At 42.2% G+C, this 17,850-nt stretch overlaps 1 protein-coding gene across 3 annotated transcripts in view; it reads right to left on the minus strand.

The window, feature by feature from the left end:
• Positions 1-7,992: 7,992 nt before the first annotated feature.
• Positions 7,993-17,850, minus strand: part of tbcd (tubulin folding cofactor D) — a 33,228-nt gene continuing 23,370 nt past the window's right edge. Inside the window, exons 29-39 of one of the 3 annotated variants that reach the window (XM_033645550.2) lie at positions 17,389-17,529; positions 16,524-16,607; positions 14,383-14,541; positions 14,054-14,192; positions 10,396-10,517; positions 10,123-10,200; positions 9,951-10,037; positions 9,763-9,850; positions 8,476-8,585; positions 8,305-8,389; positions 7,993-8,200 (exon numbers count right to left, since the gene is read on the minus strand). In XM_033645550.2, coding sequence (XP_033501441.1) covers positions 8,180-8,200; positions 8,305-8,389; positions 8,476-8,585; positions 9,763-9,850; positions 9,951-10,037; positions 10,123-10,200; positions 10,396-10,517; positions 14,054-14,192; positions 14,383-14,541; positions 16,524-16,607; positions 17,389-17,529 — 1,114 coding nt within the window. In that variant the 3' untranslated portion in view covers positions 7,993-8,179. Of the gene's footprint in view, positions 8,207-8,304; positions 8,390-8,475; positions 8,586-9,762; positions 9,851-9,950; positions 10,038-10,122; positions 10,201-10,395; positions 10,518-14,053; positions 14,193-14,382; positions 14,542-16,523; positions 16,608-17,388; positions 17,530-17,850 lie in introns of all 3 variants that reach the window. The other 2 variants (XM_033645549.2, XM_078161762.1) reach the window with 2 other exon arrangements.

Raw genomic sequence — 17,850 nt, forward strand, 5'->3', positions numbered from 1 at the left:
CCAGGAAAAATTAGCGCAAACTCTATTTGCTCCGTGCAGAGTGAAAGTCGTCATCTGAGGCCACATGGCTGAGTCCTGTAGATGTGCACGCAGATATGGAGGATGTGCAAGTGGAAAATGAGTCATATCACCTGAAACTTGAACTGATGCTATCTGATGTGACTCATCTGTTTTTCTACCTAATGAAAAATCACCATCACTATTTTAGTATTGCTTAATGCCTATCTGTTGTGTTGCGTCAGATCAATTCCTCTCCAGCACAGCTTTTCCACTTCGACTTCTTTTGACATTATGTATGAATTCATTTCACTGAATAAATGTATTTGGACAGAGGCTTCATGTTACTTCGGAGCTGTTGATTTTTATTCTCATATAACGGGGACATTGGAATAATAGATTACATTTTCATCAACTGGGGAGAGAGAAAAGGAATGCAAATACCCATTGAAGCCAAGACCTAATAGTAAAAAAGTCAGCGCTGTCAAACACAATTTCAGAGACGTGGGATGAACTCAATTTGACGAAGTGCACTTCTGGTGGGATGGTTTGATGATATTGTAGCAATGAGCTGCAATCACAGTGTTCCTGACCTCGGTGTCAAGCAGCCGAGTCCCCTGCCAAACACTGCAAGCGGATCCAACTGGGTCCAGAGTTGACCCACGGGCCCAGAATAGGACCTCAACTGAGTGACACATGTTTTTGATAGCTTTCTTTTTTCTGTGCAAACCACAGCTCTGGCTTACTCTAAGTTGTACCCCTGAAGAACACCTCTCCTCCAGCCTCTTAAAGACCCTCTCTGAATCCAAAATCCAAGCTCCAGACTTAAGACAGCTTGTCCAACTCATGGATTTGGCTCACCACCGTACACCTATCCCTCATCCCAAGACCCTTTTCTCCCAGCCCTGGAGTCTCCAGAGCACCCACCTCCCTGCTGTGTCAGCCCTCCAACTGGCTGATCCCAAAGAACAGCCGTTAATCTGAGGAGGAACGTTGGAGAACGTCTCCTTTTAATTATCAGAAAGCTCAGAGCTGGGTTGGATAATGGATTCCAAATGGTGAGCTCGGGCAGGAGCCGGTTGCAGGGTTTGGAGGAGGTGGCCACGGAGTGAGCAGGAGGAGGAGGAGGAGGAGGAGGAGCAAAGAGATATGACTCCATCTCAGGTCCTGACCTTTGGCTGCCCCCTCGCTCGTGTGCTTTGCCACAGATTGAGACCAGATTGACTGCGTTAGCCGAGGACATGATTGAGTGACAGAATAATCTCACTAACAGAATCACACACAGGCTAGTGGAGCTATCTTCCCCCTAGGGGCTATCTATCTGGGCTGTGGATACCTTATATGCTCTAGAGATCTTTAACTCATGCTGATATTACTGACAGAGCGGCACCTCTCTACTCAGAGTAGGAATGGGTTGTTGGAGCAAGCAGCTCTCTCTCTCTCTCTCTCTGTCCCTCTCCCTGAGGACCAGAAGCCTATCAGTATTTATCTTCACAGAAAAGATGAATGAGTTAGAACCATAATCTGTTATGTTCTGTCCTCCTCTCTGTTCCCAGGACACACTGGTGGCTCGACGAAGATCTTACGGCCCGAAGGCTTAACACTAAAGCAAAAATAATAGAATCACACAAAAACAAAACACAAGCTAATCATTATGGCTCCGAACACATAACACATACACATTCATTCACACACACGCACTACAAGACCACCCCTGAGAGCTGACCTGGCCATGCCCCCTGCCGCTCAGTGCTGGCGTGTGTCCAGAACAAACTGGGCCTCTCCGTAGGGAACAGCGGAGGCCTGAGGCCGTGCTGCTTAGCAGGCGCCGAGGGGGCGGCAGGCTGCCAGTGGTCAGTCGCTGCCGGAGCTTCTGGGAACGGTGTCACACTCACACTAACCCCCATCCTCACACCAGCCAGCTCCTGGGTTCAGGGCCGGGTGCAGAGGTCGAGAAAGAACAGCACTCCTACAACAGAGCAGCTGGATTTGCTGTCATGGATGAGCTCATTTTGGCCACTGTCCAAACAAGAGGCGAGGCGAGCCAGGCCCCCCCCCCCCCCCCCCCCGGACATGTGAGCTGTCTCCATGAAGTCACTCGCCGAGCATAGATCAACAGCAGAAGCACACAGGCTCTGTGCACACGGCCACAAACAAAGTCTAAAGATTCTCTGAGGTTCAACCAAGGCCAGAGTGATGACAGGATGAGGAGGTACATCTTAAGGACGGGCGGATTGGCAACAGAAAAAAGGACTGAAACTCATTTGATTAAAAGAAACTGCAGCAAAGGCAAGGAGGCATACAAGAAAAAAACAGCACGCCTTCAAAGCTAAATGTAGCCTTATCATACCCATAATCAGGCTACTGTAAAAAAAAACTCCTCTGACAGAAAGACGACTCAAAGTGATGCTAAGTGAGCAGCCTCAGCTTCTTTAATCAAACAGACGTAGCACAAAGGGAGACATTTCCTAGAAGGCCACAAGGAACTCTCAGCAGGCCTCTTGATATAATTTTAACCCCATCAGACAACCCAGTCACCGGAATAAGGCATTATACGTGTCTGCAAACTTTGGATATGTAATATTGGTACATTTTTTTGTACAAACTTAACGTTGTTAAATTAATGTTGAAGCTGAACATTTCTTTACATTTCCGATATCTCATTAAAAAAAACAGATGCTGATATCTCACAAAAAACAACAACAACTTTTCGGTGGCACGATTGCTGCTAGAAATGCTGCCTATGTCTCACAAAAAAATAAAAATAAATAACTGCTTTTGGTAGCACAGTTGCTGCTGGAAATGCTGCCAATGTCTCGCTAAAAAACAAGTACTGATACCTCGCAAAAAATTAACTGCTTTTGGTGGCATAGTCGCCGCTGGAAATGCTGCCAATGCCTCACGAAAAAAGTAACCCCCAATGTCTTAAAAAAAAAAAAAAAAAAAAAAAAAACGCTGTTGGTGGCAGAATCACCGCTGGAAATACTGCCAATATCTCGCTAAAAAACAACCACTGATATCTTGCAAAAAAATAACCGCTTTTGGTGGCACAATCAGCACTGGGAATGCTGCCGATGTCTCGCAAATTATTAACTGCTTTTGGTGGTGCAATCACTGCTGGAAAGGCCACCGATGTCTCACTAAAAAAAAAAACCAAAACAAAAAAAAAAACTTTTTGGTGGCACGATTGCTGCTGGAAATGCTGCCGATGTCTCACAAAAAAATAAAAATAAATAACTGCTTTAAGCGGAACAATCGCTGCTGGAAATGCAGCTGATGTCTCGCTGAAAAAGAACTGCTTTTGGTGGCACAATTGCTGCTGGAAATGCTGCCGATACATGTGACTATGTCACTTCTGAAACACTGATATGATTCCTATGTAACATACCTGTGGTGTGCAGAAATGTGCAATGCCAACATTTTCTTCTGTCGACTGGGCTGTCAGGTCAGCTGGTTTAACAACCTCGTCCCCTGCTCCCTTGTGCAATGATAACGCACAGATGGACACTGTATATATGCACCTACAAATATTGTTACTGCGAACAGTGTAAATGTGAAATGACTGGTTAATATGGACTCAGAGAGGTGCTGGAGCTGATAGTGGCTGTCAGACTGCTCCAGGACAGCAGCTATAAGGAAGGAAGGCTACCTAGAGTCTGCCTACTCCAAGAAGGAAACACAAGCCAAGGAAACAGTTTATCTAAAACCCATTTTCTTTTGTACAGACTACAAGACTGCAACGATAAGGTGGTTAGACCATATACAAAGTGCCCATTGTAAAACAGGAAGAAAACAATAAGGCTGTGAGACAGCGTCAGACTTGCTCAGTCCACACTTGTGACAGACAAGTGGCTTTCTGTACCACATGGAAAGGAGAGGAATGGCAAAGCAACAGAGGCCAACAGCAGAATATTATATTTCCATTCGATTAGCAAAATTATTTATAAGCATGTGTGTGTGCTGTTGATATAAAAACACACTGCCCATTAGCCCGTGGTCTATAAAAGGACAGAGGCTTAGCAATTAACCCACATTCCCAAACTTAACCAGCTGCCTCTATTTCCAAATGACTATAATTCCAAACAACGTGGTAATTTCCTAGGCAGAGAGCGCATGTCTGGTGTGCTGCTGATTATGGCTTTTTGGAAACTTATAAAGACTGCGGTTTCCTGGAGGGAGACCGCATCAGCTGTCATATTCATAATTATAGCATTTCTGCTATTTCTATCAATCATGTAATTATCGTATCTGCTATTTCTATCAGTCATATAATTATCATATTCGGTCATTTCTACTAGAAACTTTGTTTCGTGAAGTTTTCTTTACAGTTCAAGATCCATGACAGCCAAAACATTTGGGACAGTGTGTGCTGCTTTTCTTTTCCAGCTCATTTTCAAGAGCTTGGCTTTGAGTGTGTGACCTGATGTTTGCATAGCTGAGCCGCCGCAGACTTAGGACCATTTGACTGTGGAGAAAGACACGTCTTAGCACATCAGGTGTGTGCTGCTGTCTTTACATAAACATTACATACAGGTCTGGAGCACACACACACACACACACACACACACACACACACAGAGCAGAATCCACTGAAGATGTGTTGATGCTTTTCTAATTACAGCTCCCTTTTCAAATCACTTAATAAAAACTCGCTCAAGACCATGACAAGTCAGCCTTAAAAACAATTTATAACAACATGTTTAAACTTTAATTGAAGGGCAATTAAGAGTCCTTAAACTCAAAGCCAATCTAGTTGTAACAGCTGCTCCACAGAACCCCCACGCCATAAATTTAGGGCAATTAAGGCTTGAGCTCTGCTAATGAATCTGGCTAACAAGCTGGAGGAGGGTTGGTGTTCTTGCACCAGGTGTCGAGGCCATACGCAGGAAGTCCCAGCAGGAGTTAACACCTGGGAATAATAAAGTCTCGCAGCAGACAACAGCTCCACTCTGACAATATGATAAAAGCTTCAGTATATAGAACATAATGAAGCTTAAAGGAGTACTTTACCTGCAAAATGACCATTTGGATATCTGTTACTCGCTGTGTGTTGCCTTAAATTTTTGGAGAAACCTTTGTTTTTCTTGCATGCCTCCATGGTGAATGAACAAAGAATCCACAAAAGGGCGAACATTCATGCTGGTGGAAGTAAGCTGTTTATCGCAGCCTATTGTGCAAGCATGACAAATTTTAGTCTTTTTTGGATTCTTCAGCACCATGGAGGCATGTGAGAAACAGTTTTCTTCACAAATTCGAGGTAACACAGTGAGTAACTGATATACCAATGACTACACAAAGTTTTCTTTTAAACTAGTTCAGTTTAACCACAATGACGTGCGATTCAGAAGTACCAGTGAGTATTCCAGTTTGTACGCAGATAGCTTCTCTGGCTCTAGCTTCCTTTTCACCCAGAAAGGTATTAGACGGAAGTAAGAGGAAAAATGAATGAATAAACACAAGGTCATCTGGAGGGCAATTAGTGTAATATTGCCCCCTTGTCTAACACAGTTGGGCCATTGATTGCGAAGGAGGAAGTGATTTTAATTACATATGCGTCTGTGATGTTGATACCATCAGTGGATCATGAGGGAAAATTAGAAACACTCTGTTTCCGAGCAATAACAGAAACAAGTCTTCTGACTTTATTTACAGTAAATCTGCACAGGCACCCTCATTGTCCTCTGGCACTGAAGACAAGGATGAACCATAATAAAAATCATGAGCTCTGATAAGTTCTGCAATCTGCTGTATGTTGGGGAAACACTGCAGTGAGCGACAATGAGGGTATTATGTGCATATCTTTAATTTTAAGGCTGCATATATAGACATAAAATGATGTATATACCTGACCATGTTCTCTATGACAGATCTCAAGACATGGTCACCCTCTCCACTCCATAATCGTCAACTTAGGCAAACTGCTATGGGTACCACTTAATCTCATAATAACCAGAACAGTGGAAAGTGCACAGAGGTCTTTCCTAATATCACACCAAACTGAGTCAATGTGGGAGCAGCACCCCTCCCTTCCCCACTCCTCTAAAAGGCCACCATTGTATGTGAAGAATTGCCATGGCTACTGCCGGCAAACTGTAAGCCTTTTAGAATTATTAGCATTCCTGTCTACCCCGAGCACTGTAGCAAAGCTGCTCACTTTACCATCAATCCGCCTTGAGAGAAACACACCATTTCTTTCATTAGAAACTACAGGAATTTCCATCTGGCTGGGAATTAATTAAAGTCGAATTATGGGCTGCGAGCAATATTGGGCGAGCCAGACAATTCAACAACACCCATGGAGGGTAAGAGTGAATGTGGCCTTGTTAATGAGCATGGTAAGAGGCTAGCAAAGCCACTTGTCAGAGGCATGAACTCTGCGGTTATTAGGCAAGGCGGTGATAAGACAATGTGACCATTGATAGATCCATTTTTCTTGGCCACAATTGATCCTTGTAGCAGCGTCTCTGTTTGATGCTAAATTTGTTTTTCAGAAGTGTCCATTGTATTCATTTATATAAGAGTAATGGTAACAGCTGAAGCATGCTGAAGTGGCTATAAATTTAAATGACTTCAAAGTGAGCATCACATGTCACGCTAGTACTGTTGCAATACCATGTTAAAGGGACAGTTCATCCCCAAATAAAAAATACATATTTTTCCTCTTACCTATGGAGCTATTTGTCACACCGATTGTTTTGGTGTGAGTTGTCAAATGCTGGAGATATCGGCTGTAGAGATGTCTGTCTTCTCTCGATATAATGGAACTAGATGGCACTTGGCTTGTGGTGTTTAAAGCACCCAAAAAATACATTTGAAAAGCTCAAAAGCAAAGTCTCTTTCCAGAAAACATGACCTGGTTGAATGTATTTTTTTTGGCGCTTTGAGAACCACAAACCGCGTGCCATCTAGTTCATTGTACTCAGGAGAAGGCAGACATCTCTATGGCCTGTATCTTCAACACTCTGCGACTCATACCAAAAGACAAAAGGTCTAATTTTATTAATCACCACAGAAAGAAATGAGCAGTTTCTGATACCAGCATTATTTTGTGTTATAGTGCAGAGTTCCCACATTGATACTCAAATTAAGTGATCCATTTTAAAACAGGTGATGTGGAATTTGAAGATCCATTTCAACAGTGTTTGGAATAAAAGTCAATGGTTTCATGATTACTCACTGTTAAAGAATAACTAGGCCATGATGCTGCTGATGATCTGGCAGCACACACACAATTACAAGAGCTGCTGAAAGCCAAAAGCACGAGATTAAAATAAAAAACATTTTTTTCCAAATAACTGGCAGTTTCTGTGGTTAAATTAATCATATGACAGAAAAATGTAATGCAATATAGTGATTACCAGCTTGGGGAGTTTCTGCAATGTAGCATAAACAATCAGAAACCACCTAATTCTAAAATAATGCGACAATCGTATCATTGTCAGTGACACAGGGAACCTGATTGAGACAATGTGGCCACTATCAGACTCTAATGAGAAAGCCTGGACCCACGGTGACACAACAGGCTCTGTTCCACAGGCAAGCAGGGAGGCTCCGCTATCAGACCTGGGACTCCTCCAGTCCCTGGCACCTCCACCGATGCAGAAAAAGTAGGTCTGCGTGGGACCTGAGGGAAAGCAGGGCCCCAGTGACATTCCACGGTTCGTGCCAAAACAGCTAAATGGCAACAATCTCCCTGGAGTGCACGCAAACGATAGTTTCGGTTTCACCTATCTGTGTTGTTCCAGGAACAGGTTACAAGTAAACAGCTCCACTGAAACTATCCCCAAAGTCTCACTAGACTGTGACCTGAATGGAACATGTGAGAAAGGTGTTATGCATGGCTTAGTGTGTTTAAAGTTTAGATGTTGCAATAACAAGGGCCGAAACGCTGTTAATAATGTGATTTACTGTTTTTACTTTCTGACAGTTAAGAGTTTTGATTCGATGCACCTGTGAACTTTGTGTAATAAAAACAAAACTAGCAGAAATAACTGACGTTTTCTCATCCCTTTATTGTTATGTAAAACCGTCAGATTGTGATTCACTCCATGTGTTGTTTTTGGCGCATGGATGGACCAGCTGATACGGGGCAGCTTCATAAAGAGCAGATCCATTCTTAATGCTTACAGCATGTCGTCCATGTTGTTGTTGCTTTGCAGCTGGTGTTCACAGCAAGCGGTGATCAGGAAACCTGGACAGGGCTCTGCTGATGATGAAAGACAGTGGTCAGAGTTAACTCAGCCCAAAGGGGGGGGGGGGCGGCAAAGAGATATAAGAGTTTTATCTGCCTACAGAAATCCTGGTTACCTTGGTAACCACCTGTGGTTTGGGGACTTCCAACCAATCGCAAAGCTGATTCCTGTGGGTCCGTACAGTGGCGAGGTCACTCTCCCTGGAACACCCAGGATGACAATGTGTCACACACCAAAAGCATTTAACACTTGGAGAATATTTGATAACTGCTATGTGTACACTAACCAATTAGTGTCGCTTAGCAGGGTCATGACATCATCCAGCACTTCTGGGTCTATGACATCATCGTAGGTCAGCAGCATCTCGTACATCTGGCTGGCTGTCGTCTTTCTTATCTACAGTAGTGGGAAAAGAACAGGTAATTATTTTTCTGCTGTAGCTACTGACTCTGCAAACATTGCAAACGTAGCCTTTTTTTTTATGTATTTTGGCCTCCTGTCATCACACAAACTGTATTTTAAAAGTCCATCAGCATGAAGATTTTTAGACACTCTGTTTGTGAGGCATTACAAATGAGGTGGCAATGGTGAACATGACCAGGATATTCCTGGTTCTAACCTTGCTAACAGGACTTCTTAAATAGACAGAACTCCCTCTGCACAGCCAGTCTCAAGGATCAGGTGCTGGTCGGCCGCAAGAACATATCAGATATAATCATCACCATAAACCATGGCACACTGAACTGAATTACTGTGATTTTATTAAGAGCGAACAATGCGTTTCACCTGTGGCTTCTTCAGGTTTGCTCAACACAATCACATGAGCACTCACAGGTGTGCTAAATATACACAGGTCACATGACTAATTATCACAGTTATTTCACTTTTTCAATACTTTTTCTTTCACATTCTTCAAAAACATTTTTCAAAAGATCATTTTCAATAATACAAGAGTTACAAGAATAATATGAGACTCAACCTCATCCCATTGCATAGATGACTGAGACGAAGATTTCATAAAGGAAGTTAGACTGCAGGTCAGGATTTTTTACATGTTTACATGACTGTATAGTTACTCTTCCACTGTACTGAGGAGCAGAGGCGTCAGAATATGCTACGGAGGTCACAGCTCAGGATAGCCTTCAGGCTGCTGATTGGCCAACATCTTCTCCTTTGAGTGGTTATTTTGCCTGTGGGTTTGGGTTTGGCTTGCTCTTAACAGCACTTCAGTTGTGTTTTTGTGCTTTCATTTAGACAGAGATTTTTTTCATAACAGCGTGTGTGGATGGGATTTTTTGTTTTAGAATGAAGGAGGGAAAAACCCCATTCACAAAAATACTTGTGTCTGTGTCAACTAAACCTGAGTAAAGTGTGTGTGCATGCAGACTCGGGGGATTACCAAAGTCACTAGGGGTAATTTATCTCATAGTTATATAGGGATATCTCAGATGGGAAAAAAATGGTGGACCAACCAACCAACATTGTCCAATAAACCAGAGTGGCTGCAGATTTTGTAAGTGGTTTCACACATCTATTAAGGATGGGTGAGTACTCCTGTCTCTTGTAAACTTACCACAGGGAAGGAATGGCAGAGTAGCATCAGCAGCTGGGACAAAACTTTCTTCCTCACCTCACCCTGGAACTGGATCAGCCCACAGAAGCTGGGAAAAAAACACGTCACGCAAAGTCAACATGTACGTCATATTTCCGCCTCTGTCCGGCGTACAATGCATACGACTGTCAGTGAGGATGGAGACTTACACAGATATACAGGCACGCAGCTTGGAAATGTCTTTGGCTTTCTTGAACTCTTTGCAAAGAGCCAAAAGGTCCACACAGAACGGATGGCTTAGAAAACAAAGACAGAGAAAAACTTCAGCTTTTACACATATTATTCACATTTTATATTTAACAAAGCGGCTGCAACATTTACTTTGCTTGCGTGGTGAAGATTTCAAAGCAGCTGTTGGCAAGCATCTGATTGAGCATCTTAAGAAAGGGAACAGACACCCTGTAAAAAGGAAAAGCAAAAATATAAAAAAAATAATATAACCAAAGGTAAAGAACACTTATCAGAATTTGGAAGTGATTTTAGAAAACACCAGCATGACACATCATCCCACAGTCTAAGCCTGAACGGGCCTGTAGTGATGCATTTAGAGAGATCAAGGAAGAAACGAAAGGGTCTGTGTTTGTGTGTTTGTACCTGTCGTTGCGGAGATTATCTCTGAAGATGCTTAGCAATGTATCTGCAAACTGTGTCAGAGCAGCACTGTCGTTTTGGATCCCTCTCAGGTAGTCAAATAACGACTGGGAGGAAAAATGCACCTGAATGAAGACAGCAGAGAGCATTTAAGGTTAAAATGGTGGACTCAAATGAACAGACTCTCTCTTATTGTTGCAGGGTTGGGTGCTAACTACACCTGTCTAACGCTATCATATTCTTTAAGGACTTAACTGTGTAGCTGTTGTAACTTGTAGAGTAAGGTACAGAGTCGGGGTGGGAATATATACAATTTTATCATGGCTCACGATAAAAACACAATAAGTGGATCGTGGTGAATTTCCATTATTAGAATAATAGTAAATATCATGTTAAGCAGCACCCTAAGAGAAGGCTGGGCAACCAACAATAAAACAGACTCTGCAAAAACGGGCTCCATGTGCACCAAATAAGGTCTGCTTGAGCCAATCAAGCACTGGCATTTTTCGCATTAAAAGAAACAATACCATTTCAAACAGGTGAAAAGCCTGGCTTTTTAAAAACTTTAGGAGAAGTTAAAGATCTGCAACCTGACCACCAGATGCCACTAAATCCTTAACACTGGACCCTTAAGCATATTTTGATGATTATAAAATCATGAATCGCATTTATTTTGGCGGAGACAAACGCGACATGAAATTTTTATATAGTCTCATGCCTAGTACAGGGAGCTCTTTACGTTTTACAATTTCCTGAACAATACCTTTGCCATGTTGTAAAATTTTGTTCTTTGTCAGCTTTAATACTAAAGAACAGACGGAATATAAATTACTGATAAAAAGTGTGTGTTTATGAGCGAGTGAGGGTGAACCTGAGGGAAAGAAAAACACTTGAAATGATATCATCAGGCAGCAGGAAATAAAGTGTCAAACCTTGACACTTACGACATAGCAACACAACATAGCAACACAATATGATAAAGATAAACAAAGTTACATGAAACTGATTGCCTAATTCCCCCTGAATACAGAATAATAATGTGTTTTTTATATGCGTGTTTCTGTGATTAAATGTAATTTAACACCAAAAATAATGATGCAGATAAATACTGTGAAACACTTGTTGGTACAGTTATTTTTCTCAGTCGTGGGTCTCTTGGGACTGTTTCTGCTGTTTGACTTTTGCACAGCCTTATGATCCGTCTACATTGAGGCTGGCCTTCAAGGCAGTTCCTGGAAAGTTAGTGGATGCTTCATCTCTCTGGCGTGTGTGAATATGTGCCTGTGGTGTGAGAATGGTAATCTTGGCTCATGTATTGATGCAGTATTGGCTCAGTTTCCTGCATGCAACCCTGTACAAACATATCAGTCCTTCCCCTCTCCGAGGATGTATCTGTGGCAAAGACAGGCTGGGAGAGCAGGAGGTAAAAGTGAGACAAGAGCCAGATCTTCTCAGAGGGAATATGTTTACAGCCTCCTTTGGCAGATGAGTTTCACTTAACTGCTGCTATTACAGGCTTTAAACGTATTTTCTTTTATTACATCCACAAACACTAAAAGTTAAAAATAACCCAACCATCACAAATCTTCGCAGGCAGGACCTATTTCCAGTGATTGCTTTGAACAGGTTAGGTCATAGTGAAGGAGCGGGGAGAACTTGATCAACTCCGGTTTGGGGCGCCTGCTGTGCCTCCTGAGTGATGCTGTGCAAAGGGTCAAGAGTGGAAAGTATCGGACACGCTTTTTAAGCTGTTACTTAGCGCTGGATTGCAAAGATTTAACTGAAACTCTGGCCTGCCAGCACCACGAGGGACCCGTCAGATCAATTTGTTCGGGATAACTCTGGATCAACGCTTTGAGCTCAGGTGGTTGTCACAGTGCTGGCAGCAGGGACAGGGTAGAGATAAATCACATTAACATAAAATAAGTTGGAAGTGAGGCATTAGAGAGAAGAGTACACAGGAGTGAGTGGACTACATTAGACACATGGCTCCCCCTGTTGGCCTGAAATGCTCCTGAACATTAACAACGCAGTGCTGACTTTGCCAACTCATTACTGACAGCAGGATTTACCACCATCTGAAACAAGAACAACAAATAGCCTGATGGTGTGATGAACATTAAATTCCTAGAATGAAATGGCCCAGGGCGGTACGTGCAAACATCCCAGCTCGCTAATGAGCAAAGTGCAACGATACACCATTAAGCATCTCTATTATATATACACTTTTCCAGGAGGAGGAGATTTCATACCCACAGTAAAACACTGAAACAACATCTTTAAGGGCAGTAAAATGCTAAAATCAATTATATTAGATCCGAACTTGTGGGTTCAGGCCAGGCTGTAATTCAAAATTCCCTCGGCTTGAATTAGGTTGAGTTCTTTCCCGTGTTTTTTTTTTAATCTTCTTATGCAGACCTTATAGTCTGTGTCATGTCATGAATGTTGTATGGTTGTGCCTTCATCAACCTATTATAACTAATGAAAATGGTGAGATTTAGACGCAGCTTTAACTGAAAAAACACTAGAATTATGGGGTAATTTGCTCACGTACCATACACAAATTCTAGCGCGCTGCACAGGAGACTCATGAAACTGGCAATTCTCATGCGTAAAGAGTTGCATTGGACTGGAGGGAAAATGAGAGACAGAGAGGAAGAGATGGGCTGCAAGGCAACTTGGTTGGTACTCTACGAGTCTGCTCCCCCAACAGTGGAAGAGACAAGCGCAACATGCAGCAGAGAGCAGTGACCATCATCTGCAGGCTGCATCGGCGTGGAGACGCACTAAGGGTCGCAGCCTGATCTGCCAAACTTGTTGTGTGCGAGACGCAGAGCTGAAGACAGACTCTTGAAAACAGCAGGAACAGAAGAAGTGTTGTGGGGAAACATGTCAGCCTTAAGCTTGTAATACATGTTATATTTTAGTTTTTTAACTGGGTTTAGGTCTGAAATTGCTGCCGTGGTTTGGGTTCGGGTCAGGCTGAGATAGAAACAATGTGTGTCCATCTATGGTTTAGTTTGACTTTTTGGGCCAAAAGCTCTAATAGGTCGTAGGGGAACCATGAGCTCCTTATCATAGATTGTACAAGTTGCTGAAGAGATGGAATTTAAGCAGTGGCAGGGAAAGAGGGAGGAGGAGCTAAAAGGCGGGCAGTTTTTTTCATTCAACCAAGGGTCAACAGACAGAGTATAATCAAACCGAAGAGGGATGATCATGTCAAGCTGATTTGATTAAAGCTGGGGCACTACTGTTGGTAGGGAAACACCAAGACGGGGAATGTATAGAATGTGGGGTGATGAAGATGGTGCAACATGTGATGCTTCAGCACCGGCTGTACACAGAAGGAAGGTAGATGTTGTTGGAAGGAGTGGCCAAGTTGGAAGTGCTGAAATACTCCTTAAGAACTCTCTTTTGAAAAACCAAAATGCCAGAAAAATCATTGACTTTCTCCAGACAACAGGCCTGTATCCCAGGATTTAGACAGTAGGTGCCTGCTAAGGTATAATGACCAACACACCTAATCTGCCATTAAAAACCAACAGAAGAAGAAAAAGGAGGAAGGACGGAAATCAATTCTTTCAATCATATTGCCTCGATTGTTGTTTTTCTTTGAAGTCTGTCTGTACATCATACTGCCTTAAAATGACAGTTAACCTACTGTGGATTCGGTGATCCCTCCCACAGACACAGTGAGGCCCAGCAGGGTGTGGTACTGATACTCGGGCAATCCCAGCAGCTGGGTGATATACTGGAAAGCTTGGGATGGAGCATTCCAGTTCAGACTGGTTGAGGTTTCACTGAAAGACAGAGAGAGTAAAGTCACAGATCAACAAGTATCACAGGTTGTCACACATTCAAGTGTTCCTTATCAAACTTTAATATTTTATGTATATTGCTAAGACAGTCCGGTATAAAAGGCTGCTTAAAATCACTGCAGCTTGTAATGCTGCTGAATGAGCTGCAGGTTGAGGGCAAGGGGTGACTCACACAGGAAAAATGCTCATCAGCTCCTCTCTGTGGGGGATGTGGGGTACTGCAGGCTCTGTGCTGTGCAGGAGGCGCAGGAAGATGTTGCCAGCGTGGGCTCTGTAGCGGTCAATCTTCTCTGCTGACTGCTGAGCCAAGCAGCACATCATACTCTTCACCCTGCGTACAGCATAGCAGGAAATTAAGAAAATAAGTCCAACAGTTTATTCCACTCAATCAGAAATCCATGCAGGGAGTAACTTCACTAAACTTCACTAAGGTATCTCCAAATTGGCCATTTGGTGTTCTAACTTATACCAGTGTCTTAACTTTTTTTAGCTAGGGTGCTCAGGGTTCCAAATACCATGTGAAAATACAGTAGTGCATGTAAAATTTGAGGTGTGAAACGGCTTACAGCTGCCAACTCTCACAGTAAGACCTCTGCAACTGACATGTTTCACAATCTTTCACGCAACATGTTCATTTTATCATGCAGCAAAAAACAAATTTGTAACAATGTGGCATGACAATAGGACACTGAAAATGCCCAGACAGAGAAGCACAGTGCTATAACAGCACTGAAAAACACTATGGTCAAACCAGCTGTGGCTGCCGAACTGTAGTGAAGTTAGTTTTTAGAGGGAAATTCAACGTTCTCTCCGAGCCCAACTGGGTCTTCTTACTCAGTTTGACCCAATGTAGACAGTAGGAGGACAGTTATTTGTTTATTTAATACCTTCATGCTGACTTGCTAATATTACTGAAAATTATTATTTAAAAATTAAACAAAATTTGTCTCATGTAGCACAGTTGTTTTCATTATCTATGTGTAATTCATTTATTTAACATAAACATTTTAACAGTAAATAAAGGCAGTTATTTTAATAGCTTCCGTGTAGTGTGACCCACTGACTCAAATTTAATACCAAAATAACTACAACGAACATAAAGGGCACACCTCTCCATATAGAGTTAAAGTGCTTTTGCCATTTTTACAAATATTTTTATGAAAACATTCTTTCCAATAGCTCCCAGTGTCACCTTTACTTTCATTTATATTCATAAACAGCACTGTTGTAATCATGAGAAGTTGGTAATTTAATTAATAAATATGAATAACTATTCATAGAAAATAAAATTTTGCTAGAGCGGAAGTCCTCAATCCTCCCATCATCCTCTGTCTGGCTTAAAAACCTGGTGTTTTTTCTCAAACTTAAATTCACTCTCAGGGGCTCTGAAGACTGTTTCTATAAGAAATGGCAATTGCTTAATTGTAACTGTACAATATTACTATTCACTGTCACACACTGTTACTTAAAAGACCTACTCCTCTTTTTTCATTTCCTTTCTTTTATTTGCTTATCCCCCTTTTTTCTACTGTGCTTTCTTTTTTATATGGAATTAATATTGTGTGTACTGAACCTGTACCTACATGGACTTTCAAGGTAGGGAAGGGATGAGTGGGAGATAGGGAGGGATGTTTAATAAAGAAAAGAATAATGGAGGGAAAAGTATTGTTACAATTGTAAGTCTGTATGATTTGCAGTTATCCTTCAATAAAAACGTCATTTAAAAAAAAAATAAAAGGACAGAAGTCACCAAAGAAGTCCTAATTTGATTAGGAAAAAGGGTTTCCATGTTAGGTTTGTTGAGATAGTGCTCAAAATGTTTCTATGACCATATAAAAGTTAAAACAATTTCACTGTACATTATTGTTATTTTGGTTTTGTGGATAAAGAAGGCCAAATACACAAAATAGTGCTGTCAATAACATTTTAGTGAGGGTTAAAAAAACCTGGTTCTATGACAAAGATAAATGGTGACAAACAATTACCATAAATTAATCAGCTCTTTTTTTTCAAGATACCAGCTAATGTCCAATCAACACTAAAAGTAAATGTTACGCAACTTTTTTGATCCTGCTCCTCTAATATTATTATTACAAAACCTGCATGACCGGCATTGGATTCACTTAGGCTGAGGCGTGTGGCCACACCTGAGACACCCAAGTGACTCCAGTGATTACTCAAGCCAATAAACAAACAGCAAGTTTGTGTCCGACAGGCATTTTAACTTTTATGGTCACCTGCTGGTGACGTGAAACACAGTGTGGAGTTTCTCTAGACGTTGGTGTTGATCAGACATTTCTGTTTGCTACTCACAGGTTTGGCAAAAGGATCTCTGAAGCACTGCTGGCCACCAGCAGAGTCACATCCATCAGACTAGTCATGGCTGCCTCCCTCACCCTGGGAACATGAAAGAGAGAGTAACTTAATGCTTGCTGTGACATTGGCGTGAATCTACCTTACACACACTGACCTGGGTCATTGTCATCTTATTAATGAGGCAACTCCTTAAAATTTTTTTACAACACAAACATGACAACTGACGCAATCAAATAATAATAATAAAAAAGCTGGCATAAGGACGCATGCCATCATATGAAGATTGTATTTCAGTGTCGCTGGAGTTGGCAGTTTTATAGTCAAATTAGCTTCATGGCCGCAGGGCACAATTTGTTTATGTGAAATGTTAGTCACAGCATTCATTCAAAAGTCACACCCTGAGACAGGTGCTCAGTGGAGAGAAATCTGTCTCCGTTTGGGTGTGGGCTTGGGGGAAAAAAAAAAAAAGGCAGGAAAGTGTGGTACAGAAATAAAAACAGTAACAGGAGAGATGAGGAAGTGTGAACTAGGAGGAAAACAGAGAGAAAGAGTGTAGGAAAGAAGAAGGTTTCTAGACAGTGTGAAAGATGACGCAGCCCATCCCATGTTGTGAGGACAAGTGACAAGCCTGGTGACATTCCAGGCGAGGCGGTAAGCATGGCCTCGGGCTACTAATGAGACAGGCGTGTGTGTTATTGTTATGTCTTTGTGTCCCTAGGTGGAGGGACAGAAAAACACCAGAAGCCTCAGGCAGGGGAGCATTCCTGATCCCTGAGGCAAATCAAAAGAGCATACATGTGTTTATTTGTGAGCTGTGAGTGTGTGTATTTACTAAAGTGTGTTGATGTGGAAGTTTACTCACCAGGCCCCTACATCCCCTCTGCTGTCTGTCATGTAGTCATTCATGCCGTTGAGCAGGACCCCATACACCTCTGCCACGTTTGCCGCGCATAGAGTGCAGTCTGGGGAGCCATCGGCACAAACACCCGTCTTCACACACACTCTGATAGAGGATGAAAAATGAATACATATTAAGAAAGACTCACCCACAAAATGGCCACTAAAGGAGTTACAATATCTGATGAACTGGGGACATGAAAAAAAAATATTGAACTCTGAAGAAAAACACTAAAAAAAAGTTGTGGAGAGACAAATGGACAGACACGTCAATCAGGTCGTGCAGGTGTAGTCAGTCAACTGTTGATTTTAGCTTTACTGCCTACACAACTATGCAGCTACGCTAACAGATAATGAACAGAGGAGAGACTGGGGGACCTTCACAGCATAAGCCTGAACCATAAGTAAATGACAAAAATATTAAAAA

Source organism: Epinephelus lanceolatus, chromosome 18 (genome assembly GCF_041903045.1).
Source record: "Epinephelus lanceolatus isolate andai-2023 chromosome 18, ASM4190304v1, whole genome shotgun sequence".
Taxonomy (NCBI): Eukaryota; Metazoa; Chordata; class Actinopteri; order Perciformes; family Serranidae; genus Epinephelus; species Epinephelus lanceolatus.